Source organism: Centruroides vittatus, unplaced genomic scaffold (genome assembly GCF_030686945.1).
Source record: "Centruroides vittatus isolate TY-2023 unplaced genomic scaffold, ASM3068694v2 contig_352, whole genome shotgun sequence".
Classification (NCBI taxonomy): Eukaryota; Metazoa; Arthropoda; class Arachnida; order Scorpiones; family Buthidae; genus Centruroides; species Centruroides vittatus.
In genome coordinates, this window is record NW_027122175.1 from 1365259 (window position 1) to 1382493 (window position 17235).

The window sequence follows — 17235 nt, forward strand, 5'->3', positions numbered from 1 at the left end:
TTCTTCTTCTTCTTCTTCTTCTCGTCTCTTATTTTTATAAATTTTTCTATGATTGAAATTTAAATAATGTCAAAAGGATAATAAATTATCCGGGTGGACAGTCTTTTCTTAAGTTTAATGACATTTAATCCGATCGTTGCTTCTTAATACGACTATCTTCACTTATCGTCGTGTTAAAAGTTTAAAAAAACTAAGCACCAATGTATTTTAGTATGTTCCTCAACTGGTAGCTCGCGAGCCACATCTCCTTTTTCTTCCTTTGCTCCTCAGCATCCCGATGATCGTAAGAGACTGGGCGCGTTAGAAAATAAGCTAATAATTTTTAATTTTAATTCCGTTTAAGAAGGGAAACCTTTCGTAATGTAATTTAATTTCGTACGTAGCCGTTCTATGGTAATAATAACTCAGGAATTAATTTTATGAGGTTGTGTACAAAGCGTATTGGTGGCATGAGATAGTAACCTTGCCTAACTTGAGTGAGAATGTATTAGCGGGTAGTAAAGTGAGTTAGAATTACAATAATGAGCTTGAACATTAATTTTCATTCCGAAACTTTGGGTTTTCTCTTGTTACTCAGTCGTAAAATTGCTTGTTTCATTTTAATTGCTAAAATTAACAATTAATCATAAGTTGTCTTCGATTGCTCCCCTTTAATCGATTATTTGCTCGCATCACGAATGACGCCATCCTGCGGCCAATTTCTCAACTATTTTATCACGTTTATCAATATAATTTTATATATATTTCTTTTACATTTATCTTTTCCAGTTTATGTATTAATTCGCAATTTTTTAATTATTAATATTAGTTAATAAATAAATTTTTAAGGAAATTTTAAGTATAAACATCACGTTTTTTGTGGTAAAATAATTTATTTTTAGCGCAAATTTTCATTATTTTTATCACAAATTTAAGTGATGATAGTGAAGTGATGCGGATGAAATGGATGGAGATTTATGGATTTTATGTTAGATTTTGTGTTAAAATCTTTATTTTATCGCTTTAAAATTATTTTAAGTATCAAAATTATTTAAAATTATTCATTTTTTTTTATATTACGTCTATTTGTGGCATAAGAGATCGATTCGCGCTCGACGCGACGCGAAGCGACGCGTAGAAAAATATCACATTTAATATATAATTTTCAGTTTATAATTTCTTATATCAAAGAAATTATATATTACAACGATAGAAAAATATCTAAATATTACACAAATAAAAGCATCAATTATTTATTTTTAACACATAATTTTCAAAAAAAAAAAATATAAACTCAACGTTAAATCACACTGAAAAAAACAATAAAAATTAAGTTAAAAAAAAACTAAATTCATAAGATTTACATTTATTTCAACAATTATAAAGAATTTTTCTAACGAAGAAAATGCTGTTAAAATTGAAAAAATTAAGCAAATGGAGAGAGAATCGCAAGCGAAGCGCCGCGCGACAACATGCGACGCGACAGTTTCATAGATCAATGAATGCAAGTATAAATTGAACATAATTTATTAAATGGTACCACTCCATTATTTACATATCTGTGTAGAAATACAAGGGTGCCTCCTCCTAATATATATATATATATATTCTTTATATTTATATATATATAATTATATTTATCTTCATATGTACAGTAGAGGTGAAAGCCTTGACCCTACATTATCCGAATATAGGTTACAAAGGGTTCCTAGGTGAGATGAACTATCACAGGTAGATATTTGTAATTTTTTTTTTACAATTTTTTTAAAAATTTTAAACAAGTAGAAAGAGAATTAATTGATGAAACGAAGATTTAAACTCGAATTTGTATAGATTCCGCATCGATAATTTGGCTCATTCGTGACGATTTTCTAACGTTTTCCCACCCTCGCTTCACACATTTTATGATTTTATATATATTTGAGAAGGTCCTACTCGTGTCCTATACAAAATTCGAGCAGATTTAATGCCGTAGAAGCCTGAAAATTCGTTTCCAAATCGTTAATCTCTTTGGTGAAGTTGCTGTCGTAACTGCGCGTTATACATCGTTCGAAAGTTAGAATTACTAAAATATTAAACGAGATTGAAAAAAAGAGGTTAAATTAATATATAAATTCGCAAATTAATACGTAATTTTTTCCTTATTTTTTATTATGTTTTATTTTTATTTTGTCGTTTCTCTTTAAAGTTGAAAGGTCAAGGAGTGACTGAGACTTCTCTTAAATAATTCAAAGTGATCACGTGGATACTCCTTCCAATCATTTCTGTCTTTAAATCACTCTCAGTGGGTAGGAATTGCAGTCAGTCTTCAGATTACTGTCCGTACGAGTGAGGCGTAAATCCGTCTTCTTTCCAGCATTCCAGACATCCCACAACTTTTGGCATTTTTTTTATTATTTTTTTTAAATTTTGTTTCCTTTATTTTTTACTTTTCAATTTTTGACCCTGATCAATTGTATAAAATATTATTAATAATAGATATTTTCTTTAAATGCTTGAATGATTTAAATACGATTTTTTTCCTTCTACAATGCTTTAAAGGAAACGTGAAATTGGACCGTCCTCCTATCTTCAGCATTAGCATCTTCTGATGGACGGCTGTGCATGGTAATCTTTCGTGCGTTGTAAATTCAATATTTTCGTGATTTAGATGGTAAAATGTATAATATTTATATAATTCTGTGTATTTATTTTTAGTCTATTGAATTGGAGCAGTCCGATAATGCGCGTGGGAGCTGTAATCGTCCAGCAAACACTCGGATCTGTATGATGTCGTCCGTCCTAACCCCGTCACGTGGTTCATATGATAAAAGCTTTTATCAACTGTAAAAAAATTTAAAAAAATATACAATTTTAATTCTACTAAATGCATATTTTTTAAGGATTAAGTATATAAAATCTGATTTATTTTAGCGGCTTTATAACACTTAAAAAAAAAGAGTTTATCTTCTTCCCTCTGATTAAATTTAAAGGTAAAGAGGAGGAAAAAAAATATGTCCATAAACATCTCAATCGTAACATTGTCCTTGGTGCAACCTGTCCGCATTGAAGGGCCCATTTGATAAACTTTTCTTTTCAACTTTCGTGTGTGGGCGAGGCTGATAAATTTTCAAGAGTGAGGCCTACATGTTGCTAAACTGTAACAAGATAAGAGCTTAAATTCGTCAAATATATTTAAGTATTTACGTTTAAGAAGCTTGTAAATCATTATAATTTACGAACCACTAACGAAGAATGGCAAATAATTTGAATTAATAGAATAATTCTACTTGTAAGCCCGTTCTTTAGCAGAATTTCTCAACCGGTGGTACGCGTACCCCGCAGGGAGGATGCTACACAGAAGACGAGCGAATAAGGTTGAGAAACGAAGTTTGAACTCTTGAGAATTTCTTTTTTTTACCGTCTTTTTACTCGAGTAAAAGTGAGTATAAACATCAAAACATGGCTGTTTATCCCTAATGCTGTGTTAATGGATGTTAGATAACATGTCTAATCTGTTTGTCGTACAGTCCGTGACCGTCATCGCAGATTTTGCTAATGTCAAAGGTCAATCAAGATGGAGTCGAACTATGCTGCAAGTTGACAGGTGGCGATAAAGTATAGTGGGAGGGTCATGCAGAAGTTACCTCTATAAAAGGGGCGTAAAGATATGATATGATCTACTAAGCAAAAAAATCTTATCCTATAATCGCCCAGGGCCAAATTCTTATCGGTTCGATAATGGCGTTTTAATTGAAAAATTGCGGCTTTTTGAGGATAAAAAAATGAAAAAAATGTATATCTGGCATGCTGCAGAAGTGGTTCGGTTGTGTAAGAAGAAGCAGAAGAAGTAAACAAGGCATTAAAAAGAAAAACAAATAGAGCAAAAGAATTTTTACCTTGTCCCGAAACAATATGATTTCCGGCACAGATCCCCGATGAGGTGTACAGATGGGAACCCTGCTGACTTGTTAAATATCCGGAACCGTGGTGCAGTTTCATGCTTGGTGGTGTCTGAGGTGGAGTATCGGTCTGAGGTGGAATGGGGCTGAACCCGTGTACGAAGCTGCCACCACCTGTTTGATAATGTCCACCTGTTGTGGGTGTACCTGTCGAGTAGGTGGGTGCCGAAAACCATCCACAATGACCACCCGTCAGAGTGGAATCACTTATGGAGTCACCGCAATAACTTGCAGCTCCAACGTGAGCCGAGGTGGGTGGTGGACTTTTGCTAGTCGCCGTATCCGCCAACGACCAAATTTTGGGCTTGCTAGTCATCTGTTCCTCTGTCTTGACTGATGATTCCATTAACGATTGAAGTCCGGGTAGGGTCTGGGTTCGTGTTTCTCCACTGTAACCCGAATCGTGTTCGTCCTTCAACTCCGGGCATGACAATGAAACTCCACATGCGGGTTCTACAGAAGATGGATAAGTGTGATCGTCAGTCATGTGATCCAATCTTCCGGTATCCCCATCTGAAAAAAAAAAATTGTGGATAAATTAACGAGAAAACAATAAATTTTCAATAAGACTAAGCCAAAATTAGATACGATCCACGAAGAAGGAGGAGGATGTAAGATTATTAACCAGAAATTCTGTTTAAAAAGTGCATCTAAATAATGAATACGCTTAAGAGCAGGAAGAGTTACACGAAATTATCGATTAAATAAACTTTAAACGTTTAATTATTCTTACATTGTCGACAATTTCGAAGCTTGGAGCGGACAAACAACAAACAAGCAAATCAACATTTCCACGCCTGAAGTCGCAAAGACAAGAGTGGACACTTCGAATTACACCGTCCTCATTTACATGCAAATGAAAACCCTGTATAGTGTCTCTTTCTTATTTGTCATACAAGACAGAGTTGTGGATATATATCGATCTGGGAAACAACTAGACAGCTCGAATTTGCTGTTAGAGAAAGGAGAAATCACCAGATTTTCAACAGCAAAAGAATCTTCTCTTCATTAATACTTGTAATTCTTATAATTCGCTAGTAAATTATTTAATTTGGAAAGGAAACTAACCAATTTACCAATCGAAATTATATTTTATGCGACTTTAAAACGTCACGCAGCAGTTTAAAGATGTTAAACACTTACCATTTAGAATATCCATCTGGAGGGTGTCAGCTGCACTTTCGGAGCAGTCCCGACTTCTTCTGATGCCATCTTCGGTGCTGTTAATGCGTGGAGAATCACCTTCTAACTGATCATCGTCAGTATCCCTATCAGCTGCACCATCAGCATCATCCTCAGCCTTATTTCTCGGTTCCCAAGTCATCTTGTTCTCCTTTTTCAATCTCCTCCTGGCATTGGCAAACCAGGTGGAGACTTGAGTCAGTGTCATTTTGGTGATGATAGCCAGCATGATCTTCTCCCCTTTGGTAGGGTAGGGATTCTTCCTGTGTTCGTTTAACCATGCTTTCAGTGTGCTAGTCGAATCTCTGGTTACGTTTTTCCTCCTGGAGCCGTTCAAATCCAACCCTCCGTAACTAAATAAAAGTATATATGTATATCAGGAAGACGAAAAATGAAATTTCAGAGCCATACCTTAATTAGTTTGGCTAGTATCAATTAAGGTAAGTATAAAAATTATGAGAGGTGTGGTGGAGTATAACCAAGAAAACTTAATAGGAAAGGGCGACAATGGGCCCGAAACTTTACCTACTAACCCATTATTAACAGACATAATACAATGGGTTTAAGGGTATAAAACTGTTCAACCCCTTCCTCCTTATAACAGAAGGTTGCGATGTGAAAGATCGCGCAACAATTACTTATACACGCTTCTCCTGCAACTATTTCCTCTCTTCATTATTGACCCACGTTTGCACAGTCGTGTCACGTATATTCAGATACGGTCCCTTGTTTTATGTCTTTTACTACCGATCCCATAATTTTCTTCAGGGGAGACATCACGGATGAATTAATCCATGAAAAATCAAGCATATATAAACCTTATTCGCCTTACTAATTGTGGCGGATTTAAGCTTATAGAACGCAGTTAATTTGAAGGATGAAAGGTCAACTAGAAGAGGAACCGAATTAATTTCCTGGTACCTAATCAGATTATATAATTAATTGCTGCTTGACCATGCAAGGAACCTTTATTATAGGTAAGAGAATGCCATTTTTGGATCAGGTATCCGGTCATCTTGTAAGCATCCTGTAGATTACAATATCAGATTTTTATGAATATCTATCAGTTAGGAAATGATTACAGAGAAGAAGTACGCCAGATATTTACTTTTATGATCCTCCCATTCAATATTTTATGACCTTTTTATCCTGCACGTTCCAACATCTGTCTGTGATGCAATATCCGCTTCTACATGATTTTTTTCCGCTAAAACTTTTTTAAATGTTGAATTTATAAATTTAAAACATATTTTAAACGTTTTCCTTTCGAATTACAAACATCTTCACCCTCTTAAATCAAAATTTACATCAATAAAAGGCTCATATCTTAACTCGAAACCTGTGTTTTGGGCGGTTACTTATAGCAGAATTAAGACATTTTTCAAGCTTATACGCTCAAAAAATAGGTAAAATGTAGTATATTTATATGAATAAAGCGTATAAGGAAGCCATATTTTGTCATAACAAGCTTTTATCTTGATTTATTTTAGCGTAGGCAATAAAATTTTTATGCATTATCATTATCTGGCATGATTTAGACATATCAAAATTGAAGTAAATAATATTTAAAACATAAAAACTTTTAGTATTAAAAATTTAATTTAATTAGTATTTAATATTTTAAACTAAAACATTTTAATAAATCTACTTTTTTCTTATTTAACTATTTTTTATACATCTTCATCAAAGTTATAGTCGTGTTTTATGATTTCATCTTCCGCATCTCTTGCATCTTGATCATTTAAATAAACAAGATTTTTTAAATTTAATTATAAAGCACATAATAAAATCTGTATATTTTAAAAATATAAAAGTAAAATGATATTTTGAATGTATTTTCATATAGTGAGGGCCATTTGGTTCGTGTTCAGAAGATAGAAAGACCTCATACTTCACAACACTAAGGTGATATAAATTAGGTTTTCTCTTGATATTTAATAAAAATTAATTTTATTCATATATTTTATGATTTTAGGGGATGATTGGGGTCCTATAACGTAACTGGCCAGGGCTCCACGACATTTTGAAGCATCATTTATTAAAAAAAAGTTTAAAAAATCTGCAAAATTTACCTAAAAATTCAAGTATGAGCCACATTCTGGTGCAAAAATTAAACTTATTTTTTAATTATTTTACTATACAGAACCTCAATAAATGATTTAGAATGTTATATATAGATTAAGAGACCCGATTACTACTTGTACACAAGTTAATCTATACATCTATCAGCCTATCCTTACTTCCATATGCAATTCCCTACGGTTTCTAAACACATAAGCATCCTTAGAGGAGTTACAACTTCCCCAATTTACTGCTTTTAATGTTAAATAAAGGGCGCAACAGGTTTAAACTATCACATAAGAAGGAAATCTTCCAACTCAACATGCACAAGTTACATAAATCCCCACCATAAAAAAGACATCAAACACCCAACTGTAAGCTCCCCTCCAAAAAATAATAGAAAATAAAGGAATATTAATGAAAAATACGATAAATAATACTAAAAAATGAAGCCTGAAACATCCCTCAAGCATTATTTTGGATAATTGAAGGATGCTTCAGCTTGAGGGGTAAAGAAGCAGCACGAATCCACATCAAAGGAGTAGAGAAAATATTAACAAGGCTAATAAATATTTTAATTATAAAATAATATTTATTAAACTTGTATCAGAGATAACTTTATTTCTTAGTTCATTAATCAGATTAAACATTGTTTAGTGGCACCAAATGTGCACGAAACAAAGCCTTACTGTACTAACCTTTAATTATTAACCATCTGCATCATTAAATCCTTCAGCTGTACATAACGACTATTTTAGCTTTTGTTTTAATTGCTTTTTAAATCTTTGTTTGTTCTAACATCTGTATACACGTGTACGCGCCGATTTCCATGCCATTTTATTAACTTCCAAGTCTTTTCTGGGTTGAGGAATAATATAATTGTTCGACTGTTTTATGTAAATAGCACAATTTTTATCATTTTTAATAGTCATTTATTAATTGAATACAATTTTATTTGTGAAAAATCGCCATTTTCTTGAAATTCTCTGAAGTGTTTTCTTTTGATCTTCACTTCAAAGAGATTCGAGTGAATAAAATCATTGAATCCTCTGGTACTTGATCGCGGCCTCATAAAGCGAACTCTTGACCTGCCCCACCGAATGGCATTACAGGTTAGAAGAGACTATGCCTTAATCATGGGCTAGGTCTCATACCAATTGGTAATCCTTGACATCTTTTAGTTGGACCACCGGGTACTTTCGGCCTCCCATCCGTTCCCTTAGGTCCAACGCTCTGACTTGTTATAACTTTTGATCGCGGGTTCGAACCTGACCACGTGGAGTTTTCTGGGTTTTCTTTACATGTCTAGCACTTAAATAGGGGCAACTTAATACTTTGGTGGTTGGCAAATAAGGTGTCACCACTTTGATGATCGTCCACGTATTGCGTTGCCTCCATCAGACCAATTCAATTCTTCACTTCAAGCTTAGTTTCGACTTAATTTTCTTGATCTAGAGTTGGTTTAGATTCAAATTTTGATAAATTTTTAAATTTTTAGGGAATTAAATTCGGTCTGGAACTAAAATTTATATTCAAAATGATCTAGGTCGATATCTGAGCGGGGATCAATTTGAAAGGGGTTAATATATTATGCAAGATTTCCGTATTATCGCGATCAATTTGATCCAAATTACAGCTTTTTCGTGAATCAAATGATCTATATGCCTCTCTCTTTAAGAGTCAAGCTTATTTTAATGCTTCTTCCAATGAGAATCAAGCTTATCTGTAAGCACTTTCATTAGGAACCATACTTATCTGGATGCCTTTTCTACTGAAAATCCATATAGTTTTAAGGATCAAGTTGATCCAGGTAAGTACTTTCTAATTTACTAAACCATTTTACAACGCCAAAATCGGTTTAATTTCACCCTTAAGCAATTCTAAAATTCTAACTTCTCCCTCGTCTCACAAGACGGTACAAATCATAAATATTAAAATTATAACCCCATTTTTATAAATACTCAACCACGTAAATGTACAGATCAAGGTTAAGGCATAATTTTGGCAAGAAAATGGCCACGCGAAAGACTAATACCTCTTCATTTCTAACATCCCCCCAGGCGGAGATGAAGCTCCAGCAGGTGTCAACAAGAAAAACGATGCTTAACTACTCACTCTAGTCGCGTGTAGAGGGGTGAAGTGTAGAATTGGGACTATAGAAAGGACCAAGCAACCTAAGTTAATTGCAAAGTAAGAGATTATTGTTTGGGGGTGACACAACACGCTTCCAGATGTCGACTGGTGCTAGGTACTAGGTCTTAAACTATAAAAATCCACTTCACAACACGAATTTTAAGCGCTTAAACCAGTTTGTTAATGATTTTTCTAAGAGTTCGAACTGTTTGATTGATGAAAGATTTAAAATATTTATCTAAACATTAATTTCCTAGTGAAAAAAACACACTAGACGAAGGGTATTAAAAGTACATAAAGTTTAATTATTTACGAATCAACGAACGTCGTTAATTAAAACATCGATTCTTCATTATTTCTGGATCCATTCTCTTCAATTTTTCTTTGGATCATAAAACCTGATCCTTGCTTACACTCAATAAACAAAACATGATTTATAACTCCTCTTTTAATACCCTACTTTAAGTTAAAAGTTACAAAAGTTGTGTCGTTAACCGTACCTTCCTCCAGTTTAAACTCCCGAATTAACGCTTTTCCCCAGCGTTATAAGCGGGGTAATTGGTATCGACGGTGTATCAAGACGTTATTTTATCCCCAGGCAATCATGTTTTGTAATGATAAATCGGAATGCGGAAGTGTCTTTCGTGTAGGGAAATAAGAGAAAGTTTCCCCACACAAAAGGAGAAATTTCGCAAATTTTTCCCGACAATTTCGTTAAAATTCAAATTTAATTCTTTTAAAAAAAAAACATTACAGATTTTAATTCTTTCGTTTCTTTAATAATAGTTTCTTTTTTTATAATAGAAAATTGTTAGTAATTTGCTAGTAAATTCAAATCTGTGTAGGGAAATTTGAGAAATTTTCCCCATGCAAATTGAATTTTTGGTAATTTAATAACAATTTTCGTTGATTATAATTAAATTTATTATAATCAATAAAAATTTGCTAATAATTTACTGAAAAATTCAGATTTATGTAGGGAAGTTTCTGAAATTTCCCTAAACAGATTGGATTTTCGGAAGGTTAACGATAATTTTCGTCGATTATAATTAAAAATAATTAAAATTTGTAATTTTTAAATTATTCTGTAATTGTTTATATAATTTATTAATTTTTTCCATCGAAATATTAAATTTTTTAAACCAAAATAAAGGACAGAAAATCCCTTTTAGCATTAAAATATACTAAATTTTCAGCTTAACAACGAGTTTATTCATCGCTAAATATTTAAATTTCGTAAATTAAAATGAAGGAAAGTTTGACGTAATTAAAGTAGTTAAAATGCTAAAAATAAAGGTTAAATTTTCTTCATAAATTCCCCAAAAAATCTCCGAAAGCGGATTTATTTTCTGTGACGAAGTAACATTTTTTTTTTTTAAAGATGAGATAGAAAACATTAAGTGACGTTAATCTCCTCTTTAAAAATACTCTTAAAACAGTTAAAAGTCCAATAAAATTAAAAAAAATTCCCAACATTACACATTAAAAGTGATTAATAAGACAAAAATAAAAATTATGTTCGGAAAATTAGTCGCTAAACGAACGTATTTGTGTGTAAGGGAGGGGGGAGAAGTAAGTAGATATTTGTGTGAATTAAGTTAAAATGGGGACTCGAAGGGGGGAAAAAACTGTATATTTTATGATCAATGTTAAGTACGTATGTCCTAATTCGGAAAAAAAGACATTCGCGTGATATCATCTTGCCAATCTTAAGTAGACTTAACTTCTTCTCTATTGCACCTGGCACGGATGTAGCTACTTTTGCTAGGTTTTCTACGTCACGCACTTCCACCCCGTCTTAATTTACGGCTGATATAAAATGTATGTTCGTGAGGGAACGCAACTTGTATGATTTTTGTGAGGAACAGAAAAAAAATAATTAAAAAAAAAACATTTTTATACGTACGTATGTGTGTCTGTATACACTTAACAACACAAAACATCCCCTTCTCTACACTTGATTAATTGGAATTTAAACTTTAATTAGGTACTTGTTTGTTTTCTAATGCAGATACGGCTCGATTTTTGTTAAGAATTGAGATGGTCGCTTAAAGGAGGTGTAGAACATGATCGGTTTTTTTATGCTCTTCCTTATCTGATAATGTGGTATAATAACCCTACCCCGCGGTGTTTTCTGTGGAAGGGATGCAAATTTTAATAATTTAATTGAAGAATTTTGTTAAAATTTAGATTTATACACGCTGATTGGAGGAGGAGTGAGTTTAACTACTTACTTCTAGTATTATTCTCAAGATTTACAGTTTAATCTAGTATTTGATGTATGTCTAAGGATATATATGCTAATTTATAGCGTTAATATGCAATTATACACTAATTGCCACTATATTTTTGATGCTGTAGACGTATATGATCGATACAAATCTATAGGAGTAAATACGTGTTGAAGATTTATCTGTATGATTTTCAGTTCTTAATTAGCATACGTGATAAAATGTATGCAAATTTCCTGTATCAGTAACATAGTTGATGATATAGGAGCAGTTATATCGGATGATACGAGAGCATCTACGTATAGGAAGACATGAGATGCTAGCGTATACGAGTAACTAAATTCAGGTTTTTTTAAAGGTAAACACTAGTAGCTCGCGTGGTTATTAATGTTTATTGAGTAGGCAAATCCTGTATGTAAGCCCGTAACGCAGACAGATGTTAGCATAGACGAGCAGATGGATGCTACAGACGTTACGATATGCATCTACTTGCTGATTAATATGCGTGTAGATGCTGTTTGGAATTCACGTAGGCTATTGCCTAGACGATAAACATCTAAATGATGATATACCATATACAGGTAAATGATAAATCGCAAAATATGTAACCTACCCAACTAAGTGCTAATTCGTGATACGCACCTGCAACTAGGCCCTATATCTCGATGTTTAAACGTTAAAAAGTATGCCAAAATGTTAAAAATTGTAAAAAATATACACTCGAGTGGCATTCACACACGATAAACTGCCAAAATTTCGTATTTGGAGGTAGAAAAACGAAGCAGATAAACATCAAAGAAGGACTTTTATCTGTTAACTTATCGCCAATCAAACAGATAAAGTCAATATCTTAATGGATTTTATTGATTTTTTAAGGCCTAAAAGGCCTTAGCGATAAGAAAATTTAACGTATTTTCTAACTTAGAAAAATATATATAGCCTATGTATTTATATATAACTTATTTAAAGCTAGGAATGAGGTTCTTAAACCGGGTTATGCCTATTATTAACTTTCACGACAACTTTATGATAAGTAGAAGATCAATTACTAGAGATGAAGAGATAAATGCGATTTTAAATTATAATAAACCCCCCTCTAATTTAAGATATACCTCTGCAGGCTATTTATCTTCATTACTCTGAATAAAATCATTTCACTACTGACAATAACAAACAATATCCTGTATAAATTGAGATGTAGGACTGTTGTAAGAGAGTGCTTATCACGACTTACCCGTAAGCAGCCAACGTCGAATCGTAATAGTAAGGGCTCGTTTGTGTTATCCCCCTCCAAGGATCTGGCGCATTCTGAAATCAAAAATAAAAAAAAAGGTTACTTTGACTGATCACAGCAACTTAATAACTTGCAATTAATCTTTTGGACAATTGGGGTCAGATTCATGTAGAGGCCCTCAATTGTACATACGTTTTTGCTAGTCGTGGTCTTGCTTGAAGAGATGTTTCGTATATCACCTTTAGTTAAGGTTTATGAGGTATAAACCTCTTAAAATGTGATTAAAAGAAACGGTCGGTGTCTTCGGAGGGTAAGAACTGCGCTAGTCTTCGGATTTAAAAGGGAATTATGTGAGAAGCAACACACTTCTTAGCATCTTTAAGTGTGTTTTAGGCTAATTTTCTTCATTAATAATGGTTAAAATGTGCTTTATGAGGTGTTCGTACCACTTAAATGTGATTAAAAGAAACAATTGACATCTTTATAAGGTGTAATTGTTTAAGAAGCTCCACAAAAATCTTCAAACTTCGAGGAGTGATCGAGTACTTAATACCCACTTCCTAACATATTTAAATGTGGTTTAGGTTATTGGTTGATATTGATAAAATTGTGTTTTAGCTAAGATTTCTGTGGTAAAACTTCGATTGAATGCAACAATTGGCCTTCAAGGGGGTGTAATTTGTTGAGAACCTAATCAACTGCACAAAAGTCTTCAGACTTTCAGAAGAGTTGAGTGATCGAGCAGTGTACAATTATTAACATATTTAAGTGTGTTATAAGCTAATTTTCTTGATAAAAATGTGGTTAAATTAACCATAAAATGACCTAAACTGCGTAGTTTAGATATGCAAAGAGCGTAACCATAGCGTGAATTTTTTTTAAGTCTCGAAGACAATTAGGGCTTCAACACGACTCTACTTCACCCATTTAATTGCTAAATAGTCTAAGATAATTTTAGAAAAATCCACCCATTCCGGTTGGAATGTTAAGATTCGTATTCAGAAATTGCATTGTTTAAGTACAAGCCATAAGTATAATTTGCATCAAGATTAAAATGGGAGGAAACAAAATGTTATTTTACTGTATTATAGTCCATACACGATCCCCAATTTCCAAAATTTTAATATTAAAAAGCTGCCGTTGGAAACGTTATAACGAGACTTTTGCATGTAACGAGTCAGAATATGAATAACATTGCCCAAATTCCAATTTCTAAGACGGAAATGGTTCTCAAATCTGCTCCTCTCCCGAATATGTCGTCGAAGAACGATTCAATTTTTTGGCAATTTTAACGATTTAATGAAGCCGTTCACCATAATAAATGATGCTTAATAGTCTAGGCATGATTTAATGCTAATAAGTCGACCATTAAGACGTTAAAAACTGAATAAGAGTGGGCCTCTACCCTCTTTTCAATATTCATAAGCCTCATAATGGAGATTTAAAACGTGAAAAATGAACTTAGCCGTTAAAAATTCTTTAGATAATATTCGTGTAAGGCGAATAAGGCACTTCACAGCCATCTACTTAACCTTACTTAAACCCAATTTTATTCAAGAATAAAAACCTTTTTACAAGATAAAGATTAACCAAAACTCGAGCCACTTAAAATGCCCTCTTTCACCTTTCAAAAATCGAGCAAAAGCATAAACAGAGGTGGGTTCAGATATGACCTCTTTTAACGGATTAAAGCTATCAGGGGGTCGTAGCAATTTGCCATCTGCCACACGTCACTCGGATGCCTCCCCCCAAAGAGATGGTGAAGAGCAACTCGGAAACAAAAGACTCGCACCCTAATTAGATTGTGCAGCCTGTTAAATGTCCAGAAGTCAGACATTTGTAGAGCACAAACAATGATCCGGGACCAGACGTTTGTCCGTCTAAAAAGGGGGAAGTGCACGTGACAGGCCCCCTGATAGCCGCAGGTGGTTGAATAGAGGGACCAGAGATGGCACCGGGCGATAATCCGACTCCCGGCAACGTTTCCTAAAAATGAGGGTTTTATGTGAGACCCAGATGGCCCTAACGGCGACATAGTGGGTCCTTCGATGTTTACAATAGATTCTTCTTCCTACTGTGCTTCTCGTTCTCTTGTTGACGCATGTTTGACTCTACAATTACATTAGAAGAAGGACAGAGATCGTTTCCTAGATATATATCCACTCTGGCTCTGTTTTCTAGCATCCTTATCTCTCTAGTGGAGCCATTGTTTTCTTTTTAAATACATCTTAACAATTTATAACATTCGGTAAAGATCGCGTTTAACTACAACCCCTCTTCCCCCAAATATTAAACTACGACCCTCCAAACTCTGGAAGATGCTGGAGGATGCAGGGAATGACTTAACTTATTAAACAACTGGAGAAATTATTACACGAGTCGACATTCTTTCCAAAATAATTACGTCCCTCATAACCAGTTTCGACTCTTAATCATTTGAAGGGACATGAAATGCTTTACATTAATTCCTCTTCTCTCTGTTATTATCTATAATAGTCGCTTATGGGGAGGTTCTAACTAATAAAATACTTCTAATTTTCCTGTCAACGCGTCTCTCTTGATGGGTTATTATGCGGACGGGTGGACAACACGAACAAGGCCCTTCTCCTTCTTTTACATGACAAGTCTGACAAGTTTAGAGGAAAAGCAAAAATTTTAAAACACCTGGACACTTTCTGTTTACCTATTATACATAAGGGTCAATGACTAACAAGTAAGTGGATTTATACCATTCCCATTGTCGCACGTCGTAAGTTCTCCATTGTGTTTAGGGACTTTTTAATGCTTGAATTATACAAAAATTCGTACTTTTTCACTGGTTTAACTGCATTTTTAATTCTAAGCGGTGTTTTTTCCCACAATTAATTCTTACTTTTTACAAATTAAACCGCTTAATGGGGGTGAACGTAATGTACGAAGAATTCGTCGCTTTGTGTGATTTCTAGACGAATAAATGCTCTAAATTTAAATTTTTTAGGAAGATTTAAGTGTTTTCTAAATTCTAATTTGTATTTTTAAAATTAATTCGTAATTCTTGTAGTTAAATTAAGCGTATGTTTATGGAGTTAGCATATATGTATGAACATTTAAGCTGTATTCTGCGATTTTTAGACGCGAAAACACTTAAAATTAGAATTTTTTAGAGGAATTTAAGTGTCTTCTACAATTTTTATTAGAGTTCTTTAGAATAAATTCTCAATTTTTATAGTTATATCGCATAATATAGGCGTGTATCACATAATAATAAGTAGTAAATTAAACACGCATTTAAATAATTTACGCACCTCATTCTATGGTTAATTTGTCACGAATAATCGTAAACTATGCCTTCTATTAGAGCCAGTCGTTTAATTCACGCCATTCTACTTAGAAGGATACTTGTAAAGCATTTTACGGCTCACGACTTAATGGATACATCCACTTGTCACGATATGACCAAGCAATACATTTCTGTTAACGTTGTATTAAATTATTTAATTCATTTTACAGCTTCCTTCCTGCAGAGTGAAGAGTTTCCTTTCCAACAGAGTGAATTCTCAACAGTTTTCTTTATTTTTCACATCCCAAAACCCACTTTTTTACGTCAGAATGGTAGAAAGGCTTCAATACAAACAAGATTTCTCATCCTTCCAATTGAGCAGAAGAGGAGCCGCTCAAATGGAATTATTTAATTAATTTTAGTTTCCTTTCTACAAAATGAAGAGTTTCCTTTCCTACAGAGCGAATTCTCGTCAATTTCCTACATTTTTCACATTCCAAAACCCATTTTTGTAAGAATGATACTAAGGCTCCTCTATAAGAGAGTGACCAAAAAGAGTTCTCACCATTCAATTAAGCAGAAGAAGAATCATTGAAATAAAATTATTTAGTTCAATTTTTATCTTCCTTCCTACAGAATGAAGAGTTTCCTTTCCTACAGAGTAATTTCTCAATATTTTCCTTCATTTTTCACACCCCGAAACCCACTTTTGTAATGTCAGAATGGTAGAACGGTTCCACTACAAACAAGATTTCTCACCCTTCCAATTGAGCAGAAGAAGAACCATTCAAATGGATGTGTAAAAGGGCTTTTGAAATTTGATTCTAGTTGAAAAATGCCTGAGGTAATCACCAGAAAAACCTGTTTGTAAATAATGTTGGAAGGAAGGATGTAACATGGCTTCCGTTGGCCTCTACGTCAAAGATCATGTAGCAGATATCAAATGGGAGGTGGTGCCGATTAACTATTGATATCTTCTTCTTCTACGGATGATTAGTGACCCTATAGGCAATGATTGAAATCCTTACCTCATGCAGAAAGACAAGAGAGCCACTTCATTTTCATGTTCTTTGACAGGCAAACACCCAAACCTCTTAAGAAATTTACACTTCTTTCGTTTCAGCATTGGTTAAAGGTGTTTTAAATGAATATTTCCTGAATTGTGAGCAATTCTGGTTAATTTTAATTAAAATTCTTAACAAATTAAAACGTTTT

The 17235-nt window shown here is 33.5% G+C and overlaps 1 protein-coding gene across 2 annotated transcripts in view; it reads right to left on the reverse strand.

The window, feature by feature from the left end:
- Positions 1–1490: 1490 nt before the first annotated feature.
- LOC136974648 (Iroquois homeobox protein 6a-like) overlaps positions 1491–17235 on the reverse strand; it is a 37332-nt gene continuing 21587 nt past the window's right edge. The window contains exons 3-6 of one of the 2 annotated variants that reach the window (XM_067269576.1): positions 12762–12835; positions 5064–5455; positions 3858–4433; positions 1491–2802 (exon numbers count right to left, since the gene is read on the reverse strand). In XM_067269576.1, coding sequence (XP_067125677.1) covers positions 2678–2802; positions 3858–4433; positions 5064–5455; positions 12762–12835 — 1167 coding nt within the window. In that variant the 3' untranslated portion in view covers positions 1491–2677. Of the gene's footprint in view, positions 3117–3857; positions 4434–5063; positions 5456–12761; positions 12836–17235 lie in introns of both variants that reach the window. The other variant, XM_067269577.1, reaches the window with a different exon arrangement.